Raw genomic sequence first — 27589 nt, 5'->3', positions numbered from 1 at the left:
TTATAATCAGCTCGTCTGGCTAACAACTACAAAATCTTGAAGTAGAGTAAAAATCTAGAAAAATAATAATAATAAAATTAAATAATTGGCGCGTACACTTTTCTTAGCTGTTTGGCCGAGCTCCTCCTAATTGGTGCTCCTACAGTTTTAAGCCGACTCTGAACGAGAAATATTTTATGAGGAGCTTTTTCATGGCAGAACTACACTCGGAGGCATGGCATTGCCTGCCGAGCGGCGACCGCTATTAGCAAAACCATTTTCTGTCATTTTGCTGTTTCATGCCCCAGATTCGAGCCTACGCTCTTCCGAATGGTAGTCACGAACCAACCCATTCGGCTGCGGCTGTCGGTTCTACGTTACCGAAACGACCCGGATTTATATCCGGCCAAGGACTGTCACTCCAGCAGCATTCACCGTATGTAAGTATGGGGAATGTTTATGCTGCTACAACAACAACAATAACAACAGCTGCGGCTGCCGCCTCTATATAGAAAATTGAACCTTTAAAAATATCGACACCTATTTCTTGCCATTGTAAAATTTTTCTGAGTATTGTCACTTAGAAAAAAATCAGGAATTTTTAAAAAATGTGTTGGAAGGCGTTGATGGCTCGTTGAAGCAAAGGCACGAAGTGCTTAATTTTTTGCAAGAATCAACTTTTCCGCAATTTCAAAAATCTTGCTCAGGGTTTCGCACTTTTATTTTTATTTTTAAACCAAATAAAAATTTGGGCGTGTTCAACCATAACTTTGTTCGCCAAAAATTGTGAGCACAATGTTTCTTCAGAAATATATCAGAGGTTTTCTGTTGTAAAAATGCTGCTGGACAGTGTTATTAATGAAAGTTTCGAGTAAGATAATTCAATTTGTAAATAGATGTACATATGTAGATGTAGTACACTTATGCTGTGTACAATAAATTACAAAAGATGTTACTTAGAAGCTAAACATGTGTAAATTTTGGTATTAAAACCATATTTTTTACTTTTAAGAACGAGGTATAAAAATTTGCTCGGGATGTGTATAATTCATATTTGTAGATACAATTGGTAACGGTTATCCTTGCAGCGACACAGCATGTGAAAGCACTACGTTAATATCAATTGGCGGATAATTTTGCAACAGTTTAACGTTTGATGCAAAATCGTTTTGAAGTATGAGTTCTCGTTGAATTCTGAAATTATTTCCAAAATCATAAAAACAATCATGTATTAAAAGATTTGACCACAAATCAATGGATACAGTGGAGCATGTGCAGATTCATGATTTAATATGTGTGCACATACGACGAAATATGACACTTTTGGCACTTACAAAATCATTGCACAACATATTTTTATCAAGAACTGGAATCGGTGCTCATCAGCAAAAACAGAGTCCCATATCCGAACGACATCGGGCAATGGGAATTCTTGTGACAGCAGTAGTGTTATCCATCTAAGATATGTAAAAATTAACTTAGAAAACTCATCTGTGTGGGTTATATTTGTTTTTACCTAAAACTATAGTACTGAGGATGTAGTTCCTGCTCTTTTAATCTGTCATACACTTCAGGATCTTTTTCTTTTAACATATTTGCCAATTTTGCCATCATAAATTTAATGCCTCCTTCGGAATCATCCAGTGTTTTAATGAAAAAGTCCCGAATTTCACTCATTAATGCGGTAAAGCAGAAAAAACAGTCTGCCTCAGCATATTCTAAACATTTAATGTCAGATGGTTGTTAAATTTTAATAGACGTAATAACATATTGAGGTATGACTCACTTCTATATTCAAGATCTGGGTCAGAGGCCATAATATAATAGATTGGCCCTACAATCTCATTCATGCCTTGAACATAGCCTTGACCGGGATTCAGTTTAGCATAAAGGAAGAGTATGCGCTGCACCACTTCCCAATGTGCCTCTTGACCTTCTTCCATTGCAATGTAATTTTCATTGGAACGCTTCGTTATGAGATTTATCTACAAATATAGTCGTTGGTTAATTAGTTACAATGAAAATTTGGTCGTAGTTTACCTGCTACTTCGACACATAATGCAAAGCATGTGTAGACAAATATACATACTGGTTTTTTTATATTTCTCAGAGAACTATTTCATTTTAAAATCAATTGTACGTCTTACCTTTGTCATTCCCAAACCCTTGCGTTCTACATTTGCCGAGCTCAACATAGTGGGAACTACGCGCTGATGCAATCTTCGTTCTCCCCTGCTATGAACCACTATATCGCAAGGGTATTCAGTTGCTTGTTGAAAGAACGATATGTCTGGACATAAGCGTCGAACGTCTTTGTCAATTTGCAGTAAAAATTCATTGTCTTGAAAGAATGTATTCCAAGCGCTTTCCGGTCCTTCACTGAGTGGGTGATCACTAAGTCCAGAACTCGTATTATCTTTATTATTATCGCAATTTAGACCCGGTGGAAGAACCAGTTCTTCTATAAATTGCCGATACAGAGCTCGCTTCTTTTTGAGAGTTTCAGTCCAGGTACATCGCTTGGGTCCCAAATAACCTAGTAGGAATTTCCAGCATACTGCTCTGAAACTACCAACGTCAGGGATACCTTGACATACACAGATATTAAAACGTATTTGATTTTTAATTTTTATTTTATTTCTCACCATGAAAACAAAGATTTCGAAGTGAATTCAGGTCGATTTCATTCCTTTCCAGCGCATCCTCAAATTCCCTAACACTATACAAAATTAATATTAGAGTTATATTTATGACACGATATACTAAAAAATTATACTTGCCGTGCTTTAAACATCGACATCGGAAGATTTCATAAAAAAAATTATTCACTTTCACTTATGTATTTCCTATTGGGGGAGACGTTGTTTATCGCAATACACTCGAATTAAATTATTTTCTACAACTAGCTGCAGACAGCTGACGAATATAGGACAAAAACATAAATTAAAATTCTCCATATTTATTTAGACACTAAGAAAATGTTGCCACATCAGAAAAGTGTTTTACACATGTTAATGAATTCGTCACCCGTCACTGCAGCGAAGCCCGTGCAAAAGGCGAATTAACATAAGTTAATAGCGGCAGAAAACGTCGATTTTACGTTGACTTTTGCCAAGCACTAGAAAGTGGCGAGTAGAGGAAGCAACTAATATAAATAAACATATCTTGGCAGCGCTGAAATAGAACTCCCTAATATTACATTTGTTTCTATGTTCAGTTCTATGAGGGATAACTATGCAAGTTAGCGGCGAGTAATGCTCGATAACTTTGTTTTTGCTGTCACATGTAAATTTTTCTACAAGTGAGCCGAGCAGTGAGATTGCGAGCAGAGAAGTGGTGATCAGGAGAGGCCTATTATTGTGTTGGAAATGTCACTTAAAAAAACTTTGAACAAAATCTAAATTTAACAGGGTGCCAATTTTTTGGTTCGGTTATTCGTTCGGCTATTTTCTGGGTAATTAGACATATGCAAAGTTCATTCAACAGATTCTTTTTGGCATGCACTTTTTCTATTCCCAATTATTTACTGTCGACATTTTACACGCGCATATGAATCTTTGTTCCTCCTCAGAATGAAAAACGGGTCAGCATTTCTCTATGACATCAACGTGTTTTGGTAAAACTAGATCTTGTTTTCCAAATGGATATGTAAGCATTCTTTCAAGTCCTTATTTCTACCGCATTTTTCCATTTAACAGTTCGTATTGCATAAAATCACAGAAAATAGATTTTACATTTCATAAAAAATAAAAATTTTGACAATTTTGAATTTTATTTCCAATGTGGAATATATTTTTCGTTGCCGTGAAATAAATCCGCATAACGAAATGTGTATCGTTCTTTGTCTACAGATAGAAAAGCTGGCATCGTTGCTCGTTGGGAAACAGCTGAGTGTGAAATTGTTCTGCTGCGTGTCAGTTGCAACTTGCAAGAAATTTATAAATTTATTTTTAATACTGTTTGGTTTCAGATTATAACATTCAAAGAGGGAATTAGGACAATGAAAACACGCTTTAACACTTATGACATCGTTTGTGGTGTCACAGAGTTGCAAGGGTAAGTTTTGGTAAAAAAGCGATTAATGTTGAAATTAATTTGTAAAATTCTAGTTTGGTGGGGCAGCGTGTAAATCAAATCTATGACATCGACAACAAAACTTACTTAATTCGATTTCAAGGAGGGGAAACCAAAACAGTGCTTTTAATTGAGTCTGGCATTCGTTTCCATACAACTGTTTTCGAATGGCCAAAAAATATGGCGCCTTCGGGCTTTAGTATGAAGCTAAGGAAACATCTCAAGAACAAGCGTCTGGAAAAGCTAGAGCAACTTGGTGTGGATCGTATAATTGATTTGCAATTCGGTACTGGCGAAGCGGCATATCATGTTATCGTCGAACTATACGATCGAGGTAACATTATACTCACTGACCACGAGCTCACAATTTTGTACATATTGCGGCCCCACTATGAAGGCGAAGAAATTCGGTTTGCTGTGCGTGAAAAATATCCGTTGAATCGTGCAAAAGAACAGGCTGGTGAGCTAACCGAAAAACATATTCGTGACTTGATTGATACCGCAAAAGACGGTGACAATTTGCGGCGCTTGCTAATGCCAAATGTGGACTTTGGTCCGGCTGTGATCGATCATGTGCTACATAAATACCAACTATATAATTGTGTGATTGAGAAGAAAGTAGATCCTGGTTCCGCTGATATTGAAAATCAACAAGGCGAGGTGGGCGTGGGTAAAAAATCAAGGAAGCAAAGAAAAAAGGAAAGCAATTCAATAAGTATGCGGAAGTTCGATGTTGATTCTGATATAACTTCACTTATGCGAGCCATACATGTAACTTGTTAAACTGAGGTGGTATATTAAAACATATTTTAAATATAGTATTTTTTTAGGAAGCTAGTGAGATTTTTAAACAAGGGTGCTCTTCTACTTCGAAGGGTTATATTATTCAAAAACGCGAAGAAAAACCCTCAGCTGAAGGCGATGAATCGAAAGAAGATTTCTATCAAAACATTGAGTATCATCCGTTCTTGTTTTCGCAGTTTGAAAACCAGCCGGTATCTGAATTTGACACATTTATGTTAGCAGTGGATGAATTTTATTCCACAATGGAGGGTCAGAAAATTGATCTGAAAACCTTACAACAAGAGCGCGATGCCTTAAAAAAATTGTCAAACGTAAAGAAAGATCATGCTAAACGCCTGGAAAATCTAACAAAATCACAGGAAGTTGATAAACAAAAGGCCGAATTAATTACATGTAATCAAGTGTTAGTTGACCATGCAATTTCAGCTGTTCAATCGCTTATTGCAACTCAAATGTCTTGGTCAGATATAGATAAGGAGGTTAAAGAAGCCCAGGCTGATGATGACCCAGTCGCAAGTGCGATTAAACAATTAAAATTGGAAATTAATCATATTTCCTTGCGATTATCAGATCCATATAAAAACTTCAAAAAAGAATCTGATGATTCCGAAACAGACAACGACGACTCTGATACTTTGCCAACCCTAATTGTAGATGTAGATTTGGCACTGTCCGCTTGGGCTAATGCTAGAAAGTATTACGACTTAAAGCGCTACGCAGCTAAGAAAGAACAGAAAACTATCGATGCTTCGCAAAAGGCTTTAAAATCAGCTGAACGAAAGACTCAACAAACATTGAAAGAAGTTCGCATAATATCGACAATTTCAAAAGCTCGAAAAGTATATTGGTTTGAAAAGTTCTATTGGTTTATTAGTTCTGAAAATTATTTAGTCATTGGTGGTAGAGACGCGCAGCAAAATGAATTGATCGTTAAACGGTAAGTTAGGATCCTATTCATTAAAAATTGTTTGCACATATTAAAATTTTTATTTCTGCCTTTATTATATACAGCTATATGCGACAGTCAGATATCTACGTACACGCTGAAATTCAGGGTGCCTCAAGTGTTGTTATACGAAACCCATCTGGAGGAGAGATACCTCCAAAAACGCTGCTAGAAGCTGGCACCATGGCTATATCTTATAGCGTGGCATGGGATGCTAAAGTTGTAACGAATGCATATTGGGTGCGTAGTGATCAAGTCACGAAAACTGCCCCTTCTGGTGAATATCTGGGAACGGGTAGCTTCATGATACGCGGCAAGAAAAATTTTTTACCCTCGTGTCATTTAATAATGGGTCTAAGTCTATTATTTAAGTTGGAAGATAGTTTTGTGGAACGGCATCGGGGCGAGCGAAAGCTGCGCACATTCGAGGAAGAACAACAGGACTTGGAAGGACAAGAAGATCGTATGAAGCAATTGGAATTAAATGACGATGTAGAAATAGACTTAGAAGATGATGACCCACATGAAGAAGATTTCGATGCGATAGACAATTCCAAACAGCAGTTGAGGAAAAAACAACTGAAAAAAGTAGATGAAGACGATGAAGATAGAGAAGATGTAGATCATCCAGAAAATCCATCCATTTTCCCAGATACTCAAGTAAAAATTGAACACGATACAGGCCGCGTTACCATACGAGCCGACTCAATTGTAGATTCTTCTGCTAGCGTTCTCGTGGAGACAAAAGGCAAAGTCGATGTAGAGGAGGAGGAAGAGGCAACAATAATACCTGCTGCACCAGCTCGTAAAAAGCAACAGCAAAATGCAAAAAAACGTAAAGAGGAAAAGGAACGAAAAACGCAACAGGAATTGAAAAAGCAGCAACAAAATGCTGCTGAAAAAGAAGCGAAGAATGGTTCACATATGAAACGGGGACACCATGGTAAGCTAAAAAAGATGAAAACCAAGTACAAGGATCAGGATGATGAGGAACGCGAACTACGCATGTTGATACTGAAGTCGGCGGGCAAAGATAAGATAAATGTAGCTGACAAAAAAAGTGAGGAGGAAGCAAACATACAAAACATATACAAGGAAAAGCGAAACAATGAGCGCAAAGAGGAACCGCTTCACCTTGGAGCTGATATGGACGACGGTGATGATATGCCTTCTGGTGCCGATGTGGCCATGTTGGATTTACTTACTGGCCAGCCGCTTGAAGGCGATGAATTGTTATTCGTTATACCCGTCGTTGCACCTTACCAAGCATTGCAAAATTACAAGTAAAACAACTTTCTTTTTACTATTTTTACATACGCATTTCTCAGTTTCCTTTCTTGTAACTCAGGTTTCGTGTTAAGTTGACACCAGGCACTGGCAAACGTGGACGCGCAGCTAAAACAGCCCTAACCATGTTTTCCAAGGACAAAAGTTGTGGGCCGCGGGAGAGGGATTTGCTTAAGAGCATCAAAGAAGAAGCATTGGCTAGAAACATACCAGGAAAGGTGAAATTATCGGCACCGCAGTTGCAAAAGCTCAAGAAGTAATTCAATGGCGTTAAGTGCGACAATTAGCTGTAAATAAAGCTTTTGCGATAGCTTCTGCATATTATGTACAATAAAAATATATTTCAAAGAATGGATTGAAGCTTTTATTTTCGCATTTTTTGGCTGTCTTTACTTTTACTATAAATAAATATATTTGTTGATATCTGTGTATGTATGCACCAATCTTTTAGATGCTATTGTGATGATTGCTGAAGAATAATATCGTCGCTCATTTCAAGTAGATTCGTTCACGTGTCGTTGACTTATCAAGGCTACTACAACAACAGCTTTCAATATTCTGCTAACACAGAGTAGAATATAAGTCCTGACTAGCATACCAAAGGTCATTGCAATTGATGACGCTACTGCGAGGACAGAATAAGTAGCTTTTTCACTTGAAATTTCTTAGTCACCGAACCATTTTCCATGCTGCTGTTCAGTGAAGAGATGCTGGATCATTATTCGGGCTAATAAATTGATTTTATGTCCGATATTCCGCTCTCATTTTACATTTGTATGAGCATACAAGCAATATGTGTATGTATTTAGTGTGTATTTACTATCGAAAAATATACAACTTATTTTAGATTATTTCACTTTCATGCATATGCATATGTACGTCTGCGTATGTGTGTAATTCATTTAGTAGGTTTATATCTTCATATATACTCATAATGACTTTATGCTTTTGCGCGATCTTTTCCAATTTCTCAATTACAAATTTCCTGAAATCCGCTCGCTCTCTGTGAAACACAGACATGTGATTTGTTAAATCTCATTTCGTTGCCTATGTGTCGGTCGAACTGAATGAAGGTGAGTCGTTCGGTCAGTTTTTTTGGCCAGTCGTTGGTGAAATGAGCACATCATATCAACGTCCTGCATTTTGGCGCGTGCCGGACTACGTACATGACCAAGAAATTTTCGATCGTTACATTGGGGGCGGCAGAAAAAGTTCGCTTATCTCCGGTTCCAGTCGCCGTAATAGTACTAAGAAACACGTACATTTCATAGATGATCCACCTAAAGTAAATTCATCGCCAGCAACACCGTTAATATCGGATGAGGTGAGTTACAGAACGTTTAAACGCATTGCGAATGTTTACATATACACATCCAGTGAGGCATTGATCGTGTGTGTGTATGAGCATCGTCAATCCATGGTCATTCAGTTTGCTTACCCATCGTGTTAGTGTGTGAGTCTCATCCACAAAAACCAATCTTCAAAGAAAGTGTATTATAAGTGAAATGAAAGGCAATTAATACATACATATGCATGCATATCTTCACATACATACATAACTATTATTGATACGCTTTTAAGGACTTCGAAATACTGGCTAGATTGCTAGTGTTATTCGAGTTTGTTCTGAAAGGGCTTGGAGTTGGCACAATTGAGTGCATTACAGAAGGAATTTTGTTCAATGCCTTTAGTTTTATATATGTACATACACACATATCTTATGCATATATCAATGTGTATATGTATTTATATACCATGAATAATAGGCCTTTTTATGAAGCAAAGAATTGTATTGTAATAAATGTCAAAAATTATCAAGTGTTGGTGTTCATGTATCCAATAAACTTGCAAAGTGGGGAAAGGGAGAGAGCTAAATGAAATTTTATTTTGAGGGAAGTTGCAAGTTTTTACTGGATGCATTTTCACTTGTAAGAATTTGCAAGTGACAAAAACAGCTGATCTCAAAGTAAGAATAAGCATTAAGAATTAAAAGTTGGAATCGGCCAATGATATAGAGGTATGTAGTTCTGAGCTATAGCCTTAAGTCACGGTTACTGTAGTTTTCGAAATACAAATCGAAGCATTAAAGGTATTTTTTGTGTTTTATGCCTACACTTCTTGGTTTTTACTTATTTGGAAAAATATTAAATATATATACATACATACATATATGCATAGACGGTAGCAGGGAAAATATGTACATTTGTAACGTATCATTACCGTTCTGTGGAAAATATAAAAGAAGCTGTGATTGGCACAACAATATTGCTGCTAATCTAATGTTGAAATGGAACAAATAATTGTGGACAAAATATAATTATGTGATGCTATGCTCGTTATTTTGCATTTTTTTTTTTTTAAATTTAATATTATGTAGCGCAATTGATTTTTCTTTTACTTTCTGTGACTTTTACCGCCAACAATTTAATTAGTTGTTCGTAAATCTCGAAAATAGAGTTACTGGATAAATTTTACATGAACAAACCTAATACAAGAAGGACGGCCGGTATAACCGAATGGGTTTCGCAATGATTGCGATTCGGTAGTCCAATTAGACAAAAAGTTGTTTGTAATGGCGGTCACCCATTGGCATTCAATGCAAATCTCCTAAAAAGCTGCTGTAAAAAAAATTATCTGCCATTCGGAGGCAGTGTAAAACTGTAGGCCCTTCCATTTTTGGAAAAACATCAAAGAGGTTTCGTGATAAGTGTTATAACAAGATGTCATATGTAAACAAATGCATTTTACTAAAAGTACGAAAATACAATGAATCTAAAATGTAGAAATAATATAAATATACATATGTACATATGTATGTATGTAAATACGTATTTTTCTACTTTTGCCGTACGGTTGATTTGGCGCAAATGTCATTCGTTTAAGTAAGAATACTTTTGTGTCGCACAAAATTCAAATTCACCCTGGTGTTTTCGACAAAAGCGGAGAGGAAGGCCGCCTCAGGTGCACGCGCTAAGTGGCTATTTTGAAAGTAAACTTATCGTTTCCAGGACAGTCGGTTCTATGTTACCGAAACGACCCGGATTTATATCCCGCGAAGGACTGTCACTCCAGCAGCATTCCCCGTATGTAAGTATGGGCAATGTTTATACACATGTTGAACAGCGTCAAAGTCGCTGGAGATCACTTCGCGATCAATATGCTAAAGAAAGCGATAAGGAACCTTCGGGAAAGGGGGCGAGCATGTAACGCCCCAAGGTAAGCTTCTAAGATCTCTAATAACAATTATAATAATAACAAGCTTCAATTTTCAAACACCCAAATGGAGGATAACGTGTTACACTCTCGCCAATCATTGGGTTTTACTCTGCTGGAGGGTATGCATTTAGCCACCAATCGTTGCACACTCGCCATCCGTCCCAGAGAACTCGCCATTACCATTAATTTTTCATGAAGAAGAAATAGTCTTCAGTGAAACTACGAGCAGAAGCAAAAGAAGGAGGGGCGAGGATCGTCTGAATGCGCAATGTGGTGCTCTTAGCCCGTAGCTGGAAAATATTCAAGTCCACCACTAGTAAGCTGCGACGCTGGTTACGAAACCTTCAGAAGATATTCAAGACCAGTTTAAGTGGCATTTAAGATCAGTGGATGTGATTTGCTGTGTTTCTTTTTATGCGGAAATTTATACATTATGACACAACTTAACGTTAGTCAAATGTGTTGCTGCACGGGCCCTACCCGAAAATAATACAGTTTTTTACTCTTAATAATAATGCATATACGGTTTTGCAATAAGGGCGCAAATAAGTTGTACATGAGGTATTAAGGAAACATTTTTTTTTATTATTATATATGCGGCGGCTTCGTACGATGGCACGATAGCGAGAAGCCCACTTTTCAATGACCTGCATAGATTTAGCAGACTGGGAATAACGTTATGACCTGGGCTATGTTGGCTTTGAGGGAATCGTTTGCTACTGTTGGCACAGAGTTGGGACACCATGAAATCGTTCACAATAAAGTTTTATCATTTGCAGGCGCTGCTTACAAATGGAACTTGTAATGGTCATACCAAATGAGTGACAACCACGCTTTTGACAGTCGCAGCAAAACAACATGGTTGCCACAGCCTTTCAGCTTTCATCCGTCTATTAGAAAAGCCTCGTAGTATGCATACCGTTCCAGGCAACACTTGCGGGGTATCTCCAAAAAACTACTTTTTCATTTGTCGCCTGGGCAGTGCTCTTGTTTGACCGCTGGTATGTGTGGACACTACGGTTTAATCGTGAAGACGCCATTGGACTTCTTGCTTGGGGATTTTGAAAGAAAATTTACATGCCAATACACCAAGAATGAGTCTTAAACTCAAATACGAGTTTCAAGGCGTCATTAAGCAAATTGAGCCGAAATTTTCGTTTAAAGAGTGAACTTGCCATACATAACCCCAATGTCGAAAATCTTTACAGAGGTGTAAGTTCAATAGCTTTTACTCGTAAAATAAAATGTTTGGCAATACGTTAGACAGGCACTCGCCACATAGCTTAGCGGGTGTCGGTTTTTGTAATTATTAGGCCTCTTCTATTCGCCACTTTTTGCTCAACTAACTTAACGAAAAATTGCATGTGAAAGCAACGGGGAATAAGACTCCCCGCTAGCGAGTATCGTTATATCTTATTAAACTGGTATAACTCACTATCTTAAAAACACGCGCCAAGACATGTTCATTTATACCAGTTGCTTCATCTATTCGCCACTTACTAACGCTTGGCGAAAAAAAGAGGGCGTTCATAAACTAGTCGGAAAGCATTTCCCTGGGGTTGACGGGTGAATATTGATTCATTATCAAATTGAAGCCATAATGATGCTATTCTTTCATATTACATTTTTAATTTCATTCTTAACTGTCTGATATGTCTGATGTTCGTCATAGACTTCTTCAAGTCTACGTTTGTCTCCGCTAAATGAAATATACAGTTATCTGAGCCGATTTCTTTTCATTATTAATGATATTTGGAGCTTTTTCGATTTTTTTCTGGGTATGATATGTTATCAGGTTTTTCATTGTCTGTAAGCATTTCCCCATCCGATCAATCTCGCTTGTGCTATCAGTTGATTTACGTCCGGTACAATCTTTACCATATATTTTTGAAGCGTAGGATGCATTTTAGTAAAATAGTTACCAGTTTAACAGAAAAGTCAATAACAGCTCATTTTTCAACCGCAGTCCCAGGAGTACTAGTAAAGACCATAGACAAAACTAGTACAGTAGAAGCCCGATAAGTACAATTGGAAAATTTTAGCAATGATTGCACTTAGCGAAAAATTGCACTTTTGCGAATTTCTCCTGTGGATCGAGGAATACCTAGGGAAAAATATTTTAACTCTATTCAATGCAATTAATGAGCTCAAAAGGTCGATATTCAAGAAAAATGAACACATATTTATTGAAATTAATACAAAGAGATCAATGCGGAAGGACATATGAGTGCGTGCTCCAAAATTCAATAATTTGTTTTGGAAAAACTTTGTTATTTTCTATTGCGTTTTCTCGTAACACTTTTCAAGTGCTTTTGATCGGATATCATACAAACAAGCGATCTGATTGAATGACAGTACATCGTTCTGTTCACCACATTTGAAAATTGTATTGACACAGCCAAAAATCGATTCATGCTGGACTTTTTCGGTTGTTTCTTCTTGAGTAGTATCTTCGGGTTCATTGGCTTCACTATCACCTTCATCTATTCCTAATTCCAAAACCCAATTGCGGATTTCATCTGTGTCTGCTTCACCCACATAGTTTTTGACCATCTCATTTAACCGTTGTAATCCTCCAACAAGAAGGGGGTCGTCAATTTCGATATCCAATGGCATATCGTCTGGATTAGATTCAATAATCGCGTCAACTGTTGGGCTTGTACCCAATACGCTTTTCCAGCATTTAGCGATCGTTTCAGGGAGCAATTTCCCCCATGCTTGGCTCAACACGATCACGGCGGTTTTCAAATCAATTTTCTTCAATAGTTCATGTAATGAAGAATGTTTTTCACTAATTATGGTTTCCATTAGCAATGTTTTGTATTGAATTTTTGTCAAGTCAATGACACCTTGATCCATTGGCTGTAAAATCGCTGTGCAATTGGCCGAAAAATACATCACTTCGATCTCACCACAAACTAATTCTTCTTCGGGCGGATGAGATGGGGCTTGATCCAGCAAGAGTAATGCTTTGGGTGGAACATCATTTTCTTTGGCGAATTTTTTCACTTCTTCGACAAAATTATCAAAGAACCACTTTTTGAAAATATCCCGCGTCATCCAAGCAGTCTTGTTGCTAGCATAATTCACCGGTAGACGAAAATTTTTAAAACAACGCGGATTCATAGATTTGCCGATCGTTAATGGTTTTATTTTGTGGCTGCCATCACCATTTGCACACTAAAGAACACTGATTCGATCTTTTGAAACTTTGTTGCCTGGAGCACTCTTTTCATCTTTCGAAACGTAGGTTTTATTTGGCAAAAGTTTCCAAAAGAGCCCCGTTTCATCAGCTTTATATATTTGTGATGTTACATATCCTTTTTCAGCGATTTTCGCCGTCAATTTTTCCTTAAATGGCTCATTGGCTTCTGGATCACAAGATAATGATTCACCAGTCACAGTCAAATAGCGAAGTCCAAAGCGTTTCTTGAATCGCGAAAACCATCCATCACTTGCATTGAATTGTTCTCCATCCTTTTTTATTTCATCAAATATTTTTAATGCTTTGCTTTTCAATATCAACCTAGAAACAGGAGCATTTCGTCGCCGCTGATTCATGAAAAACTGGTACAAACGCTTCTCGAGCTCTGGATGATTGCCAAACCGCAAAGTTTTCCGTTTATTTCGAAGTGAAAATGAATTGTATGAATTTTCTTTTAATGAACGGGATTGTTTTTTTATTCGGCAAATCGTTGCGCAATCAACTTTGTATTCGAATGCAAGATCTCGTTGTTTAACGCCTTTTTCAATTTTTTGGAGAATCTCATCTCTTTCTTTCAATGTAAGATAATGTAGATTCTTTTTCACTTTTCCCATGATTTTATTTGATGAAAGCAAAAAAAAAATGATTCAAACTCCGAACGATTGTTTTACTCTCAAGAACCAGCTTGAAACTAACGCGTGTTGAATGTCACAAACGATTCGATGCCATATTTTATGATATCAGCGCTACAATTTTACAGTTATTTGTAAAAATCAAAAATCACAAAGCGTGAGAACAGTGTTTTTGGTCGCAATAATTCCGAGCATAGCTATAAAGCTGTGTCTTCGCGCGTGATGAACGCAAATACATTGCCGTATTAAGTAAAAAATTTCTTCGAACAAGAATTCTTTTGCGCCCGAAAATTGCAATTTTTTATTGCTCTTTTCGAGTTTTCTATGGACTCAAAATCGAATTGTACTTTCCGCGAAATTGCAGTTATCGGTATTGCACTTATCGGGCTTCTACTGTAAAGACAAAATCCGTACTTATTTCACATTTCACAACTTCGAATTAAAATTTTTTTACAAATGAAAGAAAGCTTGTTTTCTTGGAACATAGGCTGATATGAAACAATTGGATTTTTTTCTAAGATAACAGAATTCAATCAAGCCTTTCGAACTTCTCATATCTACATATTTATGTAAACAGCCGTGAAAAATATTAACATTTAGTACATTTTGGGTATTTGGGGTTTTTTTTTTTGGAAGTATAATGCCTGTAAATCCTGTTGTAAGGATATTAAATATTAGTCGCTTAATGTACTTGGAAATTAATGTATAATAATTTGAGATGTGACCGAAGACGTAGTCTACGTTTTTTTAATCGCATGAACACATTTAAGCTTAATTTATATATCTTGACCAAATTTGGTTGAATGTTGAAGAATATTTTCAAGCATCTCTGATCGTTTTGACGAGTATCTCTCCTCTGCCATAGATTCTTTATGGGTTTTACACTCCGACCTCATGGACTTTCGAACCGCTCTGTCATAAAGTAGAGTTTCGAGTTTTTTAAAAGCTTCTGCCAAATGAAAATATTATTGCACAACATCCGTGTTTTTTACGCGCATATGCGTCCACGTTTAAAATTTGTATGAAACAATAAGCACACAGTTTTATATACGCTTATGAAATAATTGCGGATGATATCGGCGCTTCCAAGTTTTGTTATGTAGTTTTATCGGCGTTTTGCGATCTGCTCTGTAGACCGTAAATATTAGATGAAATGTGAGCAGAGGAGACATAGGTATATCTAATATCTTTAACTCCGGGTGGAGCGTAGGGCCACGTACAGAGGAGACATACGATATCGTGCAACACACTTTCGAAATTCTGAAAGTAATTAGTAAAGATTTTTCTATTAATTAAATGCGTTTTTTACCACTTACATTTGCAGCTCCTAATTTACGTCTCTATATATTGATTTGATAATTGTTGAACAGTGATGCCAAATGTTTTCGTGGATTATAGACAATTGTCGATGTGCGTTTTTGGTTTGCTGTAAGCGCAGATACAAATGCACGTAAAAAAACGCTGATATATAGTGACTAAAATATTATCACGCCTGTGCGTACGTATGAAACATGCTTTGAAAAAAAGGGTTTCTCACAAACATTCCTAAATGTTGTTTTCAACTAAAACATGTAAAATTTAGATTCTTACAGGTTTCACTACTTTTATACACAATACGACTTTTAACAATTATATGTGAACACTGACATCATCATGTAGATGTCCACCAAGAGCATGTCTATAGGCTATCATACGAGAATTAAAATTTTCATAGACTCGCTCACATATTTTTGCATTGAGCTCAGCAATTTCAATCCGAATGCTGTGTTTCCGCTCTGGAATCGTTGTGGGACTATTCACGTAGACTTTACTTTTCAAAAAGCCCCACTAAAAGTAATTTAGCGGAGTTATATCGTTAGATCAAGGTACCTATTTTGGGCGTGACTATGGCCGTGTTGTGTGACTTGTGGCTCCATCCTGTTGAAATAAATATCGTCTGTTCTATTCCTTTAAACTAAGGCAAGCACAAATCTTCCATCAGTTGTCCATAGCGATGTTCTTCGACATTAACAGCCCCAAAGGAAAATAGGCCAATTATACCAACACTCCAAAAACGACACCCAGCGGTGCAATATAGTGAAAATAAGGATTTTTCTGATGTCGTAATTTTGTTTGTTGAATAAACCATTGCACGAAATTTCTGCATTGGTAATGATCGGTTGGCTGCAATTCTTTTGTAAATTGAATTTTGTAAGGATGCAAATGCAAATCGTTATGTAAAATCCGCCAAACAGCCGATTCATGAATACCCAATTGTTGAAAACGTCGAGATATCGAGGTTGAAGGCTGTTCAGCAACATTTTGCGCTGTAACATCAATATTCTCAACGGAATGTCTAGTTGAAGAAGGTTTTCCAGTTCTTTTTCGATCCTCGACAGAACCAGTTTCTTGAAATTTTTTCACCAACTTTTGAATTGTCGTCTTATTCGGGCGAATATTTCCACCAAAAAATCACGGATTTTGCAATATTTTATTCCTAAAGATCGATCATTTTCATAATAAGTTTCAATACCTTTAGGGCGTTGTTGTTTCGTGAAAAATTGTACATCTGCCTACCTAACAAATGTCAAGAGTGACATAAAAATGGTACCGCTTAGGAATTATTCAGTATCCAGGCGTCACGTTTGAAAGGCCCTTTATTGTAAGCTATTACGTATTGTAGAGCAAAGTTACGCAAATGAAGTTGAGCTCTTTTTCATAAGGCATAATACCTATCAGTTATTGTTGTTTTTTTTTTTTGAGTTTTTATGTGACAACAGCTCACCAGATTCGGGTAAAAAGTTGATTTTGAAAAAAATTCACCGTATACTTTCTGTGGGGTTTCAACAAATTGTATATTTATTTCGACATGACACTCTCTATCCATAAAATGCTAAAATAGACTTAGAAGAACATCTGAAATGTCTATTACTAAGTACTAAGTAAAATACAGTTAAAGATATTTAAGTAACTGAGTTGGTCGTTTTATTAGAAACGCAAAAGTCCAAAGTTTCTCATTATATTTAGATTTGTTTCTTCAACATTGTTTTGAGCTGATTAACTGCAATTTATTTTTATTTTTAAATTATTTGCTTCTCTTTTCTTTTGAAGAATTGCATACAAATGATCCTGTCGCTTCTCTGCTCCAACATTTAGAGATAAGTTGTAATTTTTGTTGTGGATACAGAATGAATTCACTGAGCTCAGTAGATTTTTGGCTCTATCAATTGGGTATAGACAGCAATCAATGAGATGCAAAAAAAAAGTATTTGTGGAGGCATTCAATCTTGGCGTACTCACCAAACGAACATGTAAGTGATTAAACCCACCTGTATACACACAGACATACTCATGCACGAAATCGTAAAATAAACAATTAATTAAAATGCAAATTAAATAAAAAATAGGTTATTAGTCAGATGTTGCGAATTCGAGAAGATTTGGGTCGATGCACAAATCATTGGAATGCAGAGTAGCAAACATATATACAAGTACACATATGTATATATATAGAATGCAATATATAATGCAATTGAATGGGTCTTTACGGCAATTGGCACTATTATCTTGCCGGTTCGCACTTGATTTAGTTTTACTTTTTATTTATAGAATTTTTGGTTGCTTTACGTAGATTGTTTCGTAGCCACCAGCTGAATTTGTTGTTGATCCAGTGCCATAGATATAAAAATAATCACGACTATATTTAATCGAATTACAATGTGAATAAATTTCGTTGCAGTATCACATGCGTGATCACATTCCACAATTAATTGGTTTTCTGCTTTTATCTAGAATCCACACACTCGCATTCAAACTCTTAAAAGTTTTGTATGATTTACTCCTCATTATTACCTTTTGTCTTTCTAATCTTTGCTAATCCATCGCAAATCGTTGAACTGTAGAAAAGTTATCCATCTGCTTCGATGTGGCGAAAATGTGTAGAAAAATTGAAGTTTCCAATTTGCCTCAAGGTCTAGAAATGCTCTAGTTTGTATATCTCCTATTATATGATTTAAGAAATAATACAGCTTCTTTACTAATTTTGTTTGATTAAAAACCAGATTTCTTGACGTTGGCATAGATGCGGTGTGCGAACTGTAAACATTTTTTTCGTTTTGGCCTTAAAATTTGTGGTAGACCCCGAAACAATGTTCCAGATTTACATATAAGTATTGAAATGCGAAATTTTTAAGTTTATCATGTCATTGATTAGTTTATAAAAAGTACAATTATTTAAAGTTTGTTGTCTGGCGAATTTATTAAAGGTGATCGCAGTAGCCCTGCTGATTTGTTCGTGCGTCCCGTCGTTTTATCAATGTTTAACGTTAACGTTCATTCAATGTTCTGATGTCGCGAGACCCAGATTAAGGTAACGTTAGGTTTTCGTTCAAGGTGGTAAGGCCATTCCTACTTTGCTTCACCAGTTTAGAGGTTGTTGTAATCGAATGCTGTACATGGATTGCAGCTTGGCTATACGAAAGAATAAGGAAATTGCCCTCAAAAGAGAAGAGAAATCTGTTATTAGTTGCTTAAAAGCTCCCCCAATTGCCAGTACTTCCGCCTACCGAAAACACTGCAGTTATGAGGAAGACGTACAGATTTTTCTTTTTTAATCCTATGAGAAAATTGAAAATAATACAATCTGACAAAATTTCATTCGACTTTCAAAACAAACGAGTGGAGTTCCTTTTTTGCCTTAATGATATTAACTGTGCTATACAGTGTCCACTTACTGCATCAAAATATCTCGTATAAAGCGGATTATAAAGCAAGATCTTTAAACGTTCCCATACAAAGAATAATTAACTCAGACATTCTAGGAAAAAGGAAAGTCCCGCCGCTTTCTTGATTAGTAATCCAACGAAGTTATTCGTTACTCGCTCAGCACCGCGGTTATAGCTTCAGTGACCTCCTGTACACCAAGATACGTTCCCTTGAGGTGGGACTTCAGCTTGGAAAAAGTCGCTGCTACAGGAGAGAAGAAAGAACTTTCTAGTCGCTATTTACGCGGGAGGATGATATTCACGACGAAAAGTGCCACGGAAATCGTAAATAATAATCGATATTGGCTTCAGTCACGACTTGGATATCTCGTTGGCCGGTTCCCACCCTTTTCCACCCACTATTGACTTTGTTTACGGACCTTGGGGTTATACTCAAATCTGTAGGTTTCATCTACACCTTCACTCTGAATGCGAGGAAAGAATCCTCGCAGATCGATTTCGTACGATTTTTTTTGAGTCACTAATTTTCATGACGTCGCTAAAAAGCTTTCAAAAAGTATGCATGAAACACAAATCTAACGAGATATCACCTTAAAACATCAATTGGAACTAATATTACGAGTTCCCGAATTTTAGAGCCGAATTTTAAGCCAAGAAGATTCGTTTTGGGTGTTTGGCCGCGCTCCTCCTCTTATTTGTGGAGTGCGTCTTGATGTTGCTCCACAAATGGGGGACTTTCAGTTTTAATCCGACTCCTAATGGCAGATATTTCTTATGAGGAGCGTGGCAGAAACTCGAAGGTTTGCTATTTCCTGCCGAGGGGCGACCGCTATTAGAAAAAACTTTGTATACCATTTTGGGGTTTTATGCATGGCAAGAAGAGGCAATAAGGCTATACCTTTAGAAGAAAAGTGATGGGGAAGAATTAAGTTGGATATTTCTAGTCTTATATCAATATGATTTCCGAATATTTTTAGTATTACTTTAAATCAGAAATAACTTTCCTCCCTCCCCAATCCCCCACTATCCCACTTTTTAGCTTTAATAGTTCTAGCCGATTTTAGATTTTGGCTTATTGTGCGTTATTTAATTACTTCTTCTTGACCTACTTGTAAGCCATTGGGAATAGAGCCAGCGTGGAATGATTGAATGATGCGTATAAAATATTGTGTTGTACTAAAAAAACAAAAATTATTTGATGTTGCTTTTGAAAGTTTCCTTGATTATAATAATAATTCACTTATTGTTGTGAGATCTTTCAGTACTGATGCTAACATATGGCCCACGACTTGTTTGAATTAGCCTTTACTAGCCGTACATACATACATACGCGCGTGTACTTTGCTCTGTAAGGGAGGCCTTTTATAAACGACCTTGTATTATGTTTCACTTGCAACATTTCGCCATTCATTTCACGTGCATATGTACATACATACGTACTTATATTTAATATAGGCATGGGGCCAATTTAATAAGCACTTTTCATTTCGAAAAAATGTAGAACTTTGTAATACAATCGTTGGACTTTTTATTTTCACAAATAAAATTTAACGACGTCTACTTGTAAGTGCATGTATATGCGTATGTAAATGTATGCGTGTAAATATGTAAATATTTTGCGTTGTTTCTTATTATTGTGCAGCGAAATTATCCAACGCGGCTCCTGATGCAATTATACATACCCATACATACATACGTGCATATTCAAGGAGAATGTGCGCTGACGGGGAGCGCTGCAGTTGCAATATGGTTAATTGTTCTTTGTTTGTTGTGGCGAATTTGGCGTGCGCCTCACGCTTATACACCACAGAAAATATTAGCCAAACTGTGCGCTTGCTGTTGGAGTTGGCGTAGCATGAGTTAGGCCATGCCAGGTGGGTAGCTGCGGAAGACTAGGAAATACTTTATATGTACTCACATTGCCTACGTAAACATGCATGTATGTATGTTTAAATGCTATAAATTTATTGGGATTTCTTCATTCACTTCCGTTTTAATTTTTTATTTCGCAATTAAATTTTTTATTTAAACATTTCTCCGTGTTCTGTTTGTTTTTTACAACTGTATTGCAAATGCAAAGGAAATCTAAATGAAAATTATAATTAAAAAACAAAAACCACTGAATCGCAAAAACATAAATAAAAGTCAAATAAAGAACACATTTCACGTAAACGAAACACCACAACGAAAACACGGCAGCGTGACAGAGGGCGGAAAGCTAAGAAGGGGTTGACGGACGATTGCAAAAACGTCGAATAAAATAAGGCAGAAAAGTATTTCGGCTTCCGCCGCAAATTCGATTCGATGTTTGGCGCATTTAAAATTAGTGCTTGAGCAACTTTCAACGCGATCAAATCGTCTGCGAAATTTCATTGTAAACGCCTTGTTGCAAAGCAGTCGGTGTGCCACAGTCTAAACAGAACGTGCCGTCTGCGTGTCCCGCGTCGCATCGAAAGATACAATACGTGCGAATATCGTCTAGGTGTCAGTGGAGCAGCGATAAGTTTCACTAGGCGATTTACTTGACCACCGTGCGTCTTTCTTTTCGCGAATTCGCCATCGCGTACTGATTCGTTGACCACGATACAGGTCTGAAAGTTTCCAAAAAGTGTCCTTTGAGTGCTTGAGTGAATAGTCTTTGCTCGAAATTTTTGAGGGAGCTGCTGCTTTTCGTGGCAGGCAATGAGCCCGAAATTACATGAATTCACTGTAGTTCTGCGACGAGATGGACCCGACACTCCCTGGGGCATTCGTCTTGTAGGTGGCAATGATCTGGATACTCCGCTCATCATAACTAGGGTAACATATTTGGGGATAGCAAAATCAACTGTCCTAGCAATGTTATTCATCCCCTTGTGATTAGTTTCTCGCATGCGACAATTATGTAATATGATCTTAAGACCACTGACTGTTTTAAATATGTGACTCTGCAACAAAGGACGTTCGTATGTTTGCAATGTGCAACGCGATTCAGAACAGAACAGAAATAAAGAAATACTCGTAATACAAAGTTAAAAAAAAATATTATAGAAAAAAACCACCTCGGTCTGTTGTGGTTGCCAACTGCCACTTGCCTCGTGTGCTTGTGTGTATTCATCATTACCCTTGCATTCTGCAGATTGAGGCTGCAGCGGTGGGCAAGAAGAATCAAACAAACAAAGAATTGTGAAAGCAAAACAAGTCGCAAGCAGAAAACAATAACAACAAAAAGAAAAACAATATTTTTGTAAATTGCAGATGAATCTATCATGCGACTCTTGCAACGAAAGGAGAACAAAAAGTCCCATTGGGAAAAACGATCGCAAGTTCAAAATAAATATTCAATTTACTTAGTTTTATTTTTATTTTTACTTTGGGCTTTTTGTTGCCGAATTGCGCGATTTACTTGGCACCATTTTTTCAATTTCGAAGTAAATTGCGCGCATCGCTACTGTTGCAAATGTTTTTATTAACAAACATTGGCATTTCTTTGCAAGTTTTGAGGATGCACCTTTTATTATTTTAATTATCCTAAGCTAACTTTCATAAATATTATACAAATAGTTTAATACTTATTTTTATATACTATAAATTACTTTGCGCTGCATTCCCACTGCCATTCTTAACTTGTCTTCGATAGTTTTGGCAAGAAAGGAACAAAATGTGAATGATTGTGACTTCTGACGTAGCGCTAAGACTGGTAAGCATGAGATACCGCACTGCTGCCAAATTGCCTTCCTTTTAGACAGTCAGGCTGTGATCAAGGCCCTTCGTTAGCATAGCCTCAAACTGTACTGAGTTCCGGAACATGGATGTGTTCGGGAAAATGAGAGAGCAGAAAAGTGAACAAGGAACGGGGCTTGGTGAATCGAGTACAAGCAAACAAACCACTCTTAATTTCTCGTTTTGAGAAGAAGGGTAGAGCAACCCGCAACAGCAGGTAGATACCTCCAGGGTTTCACGTCCACTTTAACCAACACTCGATAGACGTAGAACGTGAAACGAATACGTGGTATCTTAAGGGAATGTTATTGATCCTATGGCCGCCAGGTTCAAATCCACGTGTAGCTGTACATCAGCCGTTTAAAAAGGACTTTATGGCTGGGAAAATTGTTTCATGTTATCGCAACGGGTTTTTGTGACGCATGGATAATTCTTTTTAAGGGCGGCCCATCTAACCTAACTTAATATTTTATATCGGATTTATTTATTTATTTAGTGTATTAACCAAAGAAAAGTTCCATACAGACTAATAACAAAACTCAGCTTAGTTACTAATTAATAATAGTCACAGGCAAGAAAATGGAATCCAATGAATTTTTAAAAACGTCTATCGAATGATACTTTGTTCGAGATCATGTTAAGTTCTTTCAAAGACCGTATAATAGGGACACTAGGGGGTATTTAGTTTCGCAACTGGCCATATAGAATGGCAGAAAATTACGCAAGTTCCGGTGGGGAATATTAAAATTATTTTTTTCTAGAAGAACAGGCCAATCTATAAAACCCTTAATTAAATTGATCGTGAGCGTAGCAGTTTCGGGTTTATTAAAAGCAGTCGTATATGAAGCAGGCATTTTTGAACACATTCAATTGGAGTAACTAATTTTTTTTGTACAAAAGAGGTATGTGATAATTTAGTCATGTAGTGGTAAAAAATTGTGTGCTATTACGCCTTACAAAGCCCCGTTAAGGGTGCGTTTTCGCAACAATATGTGAAATTCGACTACTGAATTAAAAATACAAAAAAAAATAATTCTTCGATCTTTGATTTCGTAAACTGAATTTAAAATCGAATTATATATTTTATAACTCGTACAGACAGCCTTGTGAATTTTTGTGTACGTAACTTTGAAAAAAATTGTAACATTTAAAACAAGACGATTTTTAATGCTGAAACTGTTTATAACTGCAATGCATCCACTGGACAGAAGAATATTCAGAATATAGCAAAAAATTAGCAAAAGAAAAGCCATTACGTTTTGGTAAATGATAATATAAAACGGAAAGGTCCTAATATAGTATACTCCCTTGGAGGACTACCCAGAAGAGGCTATAAAATTCTCAGACGTACCTTCTATTGTGGTAACAACGCCGATTATGTAGATCTGAGGTAATCCACCGCAAAAAAACTGAATGAAACCCCTAGTATGCTGACTTCCTAATAAAAATGGGATGAGATATCTTATCAAAAGCCACGGAGAGATCTGCATATATGCTGACAACTTGAAACTCTTCTGGAAAGATGCAATACAATATTCGCTACAACTACAACTGCAAAACAAAACCATGGTGATTAGGTGAAGTTATTCTCTTGTCGCCAAATTTAATTTCTTGACTACAGTCTCAAAACGTTTAGAAGTTGGCCTATAACTATAACGTCACTTTTATTCCATATTTGAAAGAGGAGGTTAATGCATGTTACTTTCCAGTCATCTAAGAAGACTCCGGAAACTCCAGACATGTCAAAAATAAATTCCAAGGAGAAGCAGGGCAGTTTTTAAACAACACGACTGAAAAGCCTTTAATATCTGCCTTAACAGATAGTTTTAACTTATGACAAACTTAAGCATCCAAAACAGGACTGCAAAGACCGTAAAATCACACTGGGTAAAATTTGAACTGAAAAATTACGCAATAAGATTGGGCGATGCACATTTGTCTAAAAAAACGGAGGTTTTGCTTTGAGAAAATGAAGAGCTAGGAAGTCTTCGGGTTAAATTTAATTTTTCATTCAACATCAAGCAAATAGTTTCTGGAAACAAATTATTCTAAAGAATTAAATTGCTTTTGAAACATTTTTTATTTATGTATTTTATTCCATGTATTTATATAGAAAAAAAATTTTTAGGACATTAACCAAAGGCTTTCAAATCTTTCTTACAATAAATTCCTTGATTCAATGAAATTTTAATGATGGTGGAACATATTTATAATAAATGTAAACTTTCACTATTTTCTTCAGAATTGTTTGAAGTTACGTTTGCCCTCAAGCAGTGGATTGAAAATTAACGAAATATACAATATAAGTATATGAAAATTAAACAAGCTAAAAATTTGAAGTGACCAAGGCTAGTAAATATAATACATAATTCTCACGCATTTCAATGAAAACATCCACCAGCTGCATAAAGTTCGGCTGCATCGTTCTTTAGACTCTTCTTTACTAAATGAATTAAAATATTCTTCCACTTGGCCCTTCCAAGTGCAAACCGCGCGTACCACATCGACTGCTGACTAAAAAATAAACCAGTACTGGACTGAAAAAGCAATCATAGTACATTTACGATCCTGAAAACTTCTCATCACTTGTCTGGGCACGTTTCTAGTGGGGTTCGCTTAGCGGCAAAGAAACAGTTAAAATTAGCAACAAAGAGAGTTCATACGGAGGTGGCAGCAGAGCAACAACATTTACATATTTTTGCTTTTACAATTTGGTATTTTGAGTGCCAAAATTTCAACAGGAATGTAAACAAATAAACACAGCAAGAGCAAAGACATTCAAAACATCACATCGCAAGAAAAAAACAAATCCGCTGCTCTAGTGATATCACCTTGTGTGAATGCGGTATGATCGCAAATTTTCGAGCACAAAACCCTAAATTTATAAAGAGTTTTCCAGGTGTTATTTAAATATTTACATAAAAGGCTATCGAGAGATGGTTAACGATTTTTTTTATGGCCGGAATTGGATGGTATCGTTCTGGACAACGTTTATTTTCAACAAGACGGCGCTACGTGCCACACAAGCAACGATACCATTGATCTTTTACGGGAAAAGTTCCGGGCCGTGTTACCTCTCGAAGAGGTGATCACTATTGCCCACCGACATCTTGTGATTTAACACCTTTTAACTTTTTTCTTTGGGGCCACGTGAAAGAGAAGGTCTACGCCAACAGCCCAGGGTCGATTCAAGACCTCAAAGATGGAATTCGTGAAGCTATTGAGGACATAGGGCAGCTACTTTGCAATTCGGTTATGGAAAATTTCATGAAAAGGATATTGTCCTGTAAGCATGGTCGTGGTGGTCATTTGCCTGATGTTATTTTCCACTATTAACGGCATACCTTCCTCTTTATAATGAAATAAACATCCGATCATTTATATTTAAAAATAGCATTTTTCTTTGAATATCAAAATAAGACCTCTTAATAAACAACCCTATAGAAAGTGTTTTCTCAAGCAATCTCAGACAGTTGCCGTTAGCAGACGGCATACAATTTTTAGTTCTTCCATTTTGTACAAAGAACCAACGCGCACGCGGCACAAATTGAGAAGTCCGACTATATCGGCCAAGGTTCGGTGCGTACCGCTGTTTACCCACTTATGCTTAAATACATTTTTTAAAGATAAAATCACATGATTGATGAACCCATCCGGTGTTCATACCCCATGCACCGCTCCTAGATAATGATTTTGGTTTGTCAACGATTGTTATGAATAAAATATAGTCGAAACTATTATCTGTATAATTCTAAATGAATTAATAATGTCTGCGCATTTTGCATATGCAATTTCAGTCAACCGAAAAACATTAAATTGAAGGCTGCGTCCTCGCTTGGCTTAATGAGGTAAAAAATACTTTATGATGCACTTGCGCGATCGATGACGGCTTGTGTGCAACATTTCATCTTTGAACTGACATGTGTAAACATTCTTGAGACATTTTGGGTCAGCGTTAAAGTGATTTATCTTGATTCATGACACGATAAACGATTTATGAAAATTCTTGCAATATTCATTTATTTACAACACCAATAACTATACAAACATATGTATGTATGTATGTATGTACTTATATAATATATTAAGTGACTGAAAAATTTTTTCCCATAAGAGGAGCGGCCGCGTCAATTTGAATTTGTTTCTGAGCCAGATTAATAATGTTGGTGCGCTGAGCAACTGCCAATTTGGGAAGGAATAAATTGCATCTAACAAATTTATTAATTTTGACAACTTCAAGGCAGAGTTTGTAGGTTGTGCGCTTATGAGAAAACTAAAATATCTATGGCGTCCTGTTATGGGAGGGTTGTCAGCTCAATAGAGAAAAATTTAAAAAATTCCTAAGGATCTTGGAGGTACTGAAAAAAGTGTCTCCTTATGGGAGGTATCTGTTAGGAGAGAGTACACTGTACTTCCACTGTTATTTATTCCTGCGAAGGAGCTCGTCCTGTATTCGTAAAGTTTGTCTTACGTTCCAAATTTCGTAAATATTTCTATGTATGTATGTATGTACATGTGTATTTGTGGGGCAGGTCTAGTTGTTTACTGGTCGATCGTAAAAGGGCACTTACCATTTCTAAAAATCGGCAATATGCGCTAATGAATATTTATCCTAGCACAGCTATTTAGCCATTGGCCAAAAGAACAAAGTTCAGACAATCAACATTTTTGGCCATTTACAGTAGTGATTGTGTGATTCACTTCCAAATATCATTTCGCTAGAGTTGGAAATTTTATAAAAGTTCAATTCAGTAACTCTGGATTATTCCGATGAATAAAACGAAGAAGTGCTGCGTTATTAAAGAGTTGTTTGAGTTGAAAATGGGAAGTGCAGGACATTCACAGAGGAGGTGTTGTACCGACTCAATTTCCCATATACTGCTTAGGGTGCTAATAGTGCAGTGACCCGTTATAACACCTGTGAGGACGCTGGTAGTTGATCTGTTGAATCCAAGTAGACATTTTGTCCTTTTAAAATTCAGTTTTGGCCAGAGCGCTTTGGAGTTCCTGCAGTTAGTAGTCAGAGACTACCTTCAATTGG

General features: G+C 36.7%; 3 protein-coding genes across 7 annotated transcripts in view; 2 read left to right on the top strand and 1 right to left on the bottom strand.

Annotated features, from left to right (window-relative positions):
- Positions 1-682: 682 nt before the first annotated feature.
- On the bottom strand, positions 683-2914 carry LOC129241229 (TBC1 domain family member 13). The gene is made up of 7 exons (XM_054877454.1): positions 2760-2914; positions 2625-2698; positions 2127-2566; positions 1766-1964; positions 1496-1697; positions 1314-1436; positions 683-1173 (listed from the first exon to the last, which is right to left on the bottom strand). Exons 1-7 carry the CDS (start codon positions 2777-2779, stop codon positions 1056-1058), a joined length of 1176 nt encoding a protein of 391 aa, XP_054733429.1. The 5' UTR covers positions 2780-2914; the 3' UTR covers positions 683-1055.
- Positions 2915-3794: 880 nt separating this feature from the next.
- On the top strand, positions 3795-7441 carry LOC129241136 (ribosome quality control complex subunit NEMF homolog). Its single transcript, XM_054877322.1, has 6 exons — positions 3795-3892; positions 3950-4035; positions 4089-4824; positions 4884-5794; positions 5869-7086; positions 7152-7441. The coding sequence occupies exons 2-6, from the start codon at positions 3980-3982 to the stop codon at positions 7348-7350; spliced, it is 3120 nt and encodes a 1039-aa protein (XP_054733297.1). The 5' UTR covers positions 3795-3892; positions 3950-3979; the 3' UTR covers positions 7351-7441.
- Positions 7442-8183: 742 nt separating this feature from the next.
- Positions 8184-27589, top strand: part of LOC129242831 (PDZ and LIM domain protein 3) — a 45190-nt gene continuing 25784 nt past the window's right edge. For 3 of the 5 annotated variants that reach the window (XM_054879691.1, XM_054879690.1, XM_054879694.1), the window contains exon 1: positions 8184-8414. In XM_054879691.1, the coding sequence (XP_054735666.1) occupies positions 8205-8414 (210 nt within the window). In that variant the 5' untranslated portion in view covers positions 8184-8204. Of the gene's footprint in view, positions 8415-21187; positions 21646-27589 lie in introns of those variants that run through there. The other 2 variants (XM_054879692.1, XM_054879693.1) reach the window with 2 other exon arrangements.

Source organism: Anastrepha obliqua, chromosome 3 (genome assembly GCF_027943255.1).
Source record: "Anastrepha obliqua isolate idAnaObli1 chromosome 3, idAnaObli1_1.0, whole genome shotgun sequence".
NCBI classification, from domain to species: Eukaryota; Metazoa; Arthropoda; class Insecta; order Diptera; family Tephritidae; genus Anastrepha; species Anastrepha obliqua.
Note: the sequence above shows the minus strand (reverse complement) of the source record. Positions and strands in the feature narration are given on the sequence as shown.

What these genes read in the sequence shown, in the direction of transcription:
- LOC129241229 (XM_054877454.1), bottom strand. Translation starts at nt 2,779, where the DNA reads ATGTCGATGTTTAAAGCACG. An exon ending in CCCAGATCTTGAATATAGAA is followed by an intron (nt 1,698 to 1,765) that starts GTGAGTCATACC and finishes TTAAATGTTTAG; the next exon opens with AATATGCTGAGGCAGACTGT. An exon ending in CCTCAGTACTATAGTTTTAG is followed by an intron (nt 1,437 to 1,495) that starts GTAAAAACAAAT and finishes TACATATCTTAG; the next exon opens with ATGGATAACACTACTGCTGT.
- LOC129241136 (XM_054877322.1), top strand. Translation starts at nt 3,980, where the DNA reads ATGAAAACACGCTTTAACACTTATGACATCGTTTGTGGTGTCACAGAG. An exon ending in AATGAATTGATCGTTAAACG is followed by an intron (nt 5,795 to 5,868) that starts GTAAGTTAGGAT and finishes TATTATATACAG; the next exon opens with CTATATGCGACAGTCAGATA. An exon ending in CAAGCATTGCAAAATTACAA is followed by an intron (nt 7,087 to 7,151) that starts GTAAAACAACTT and finishes CTTGTAACTCAG; the next exon opens with GTTTCGTGTTAAGTTGACAC.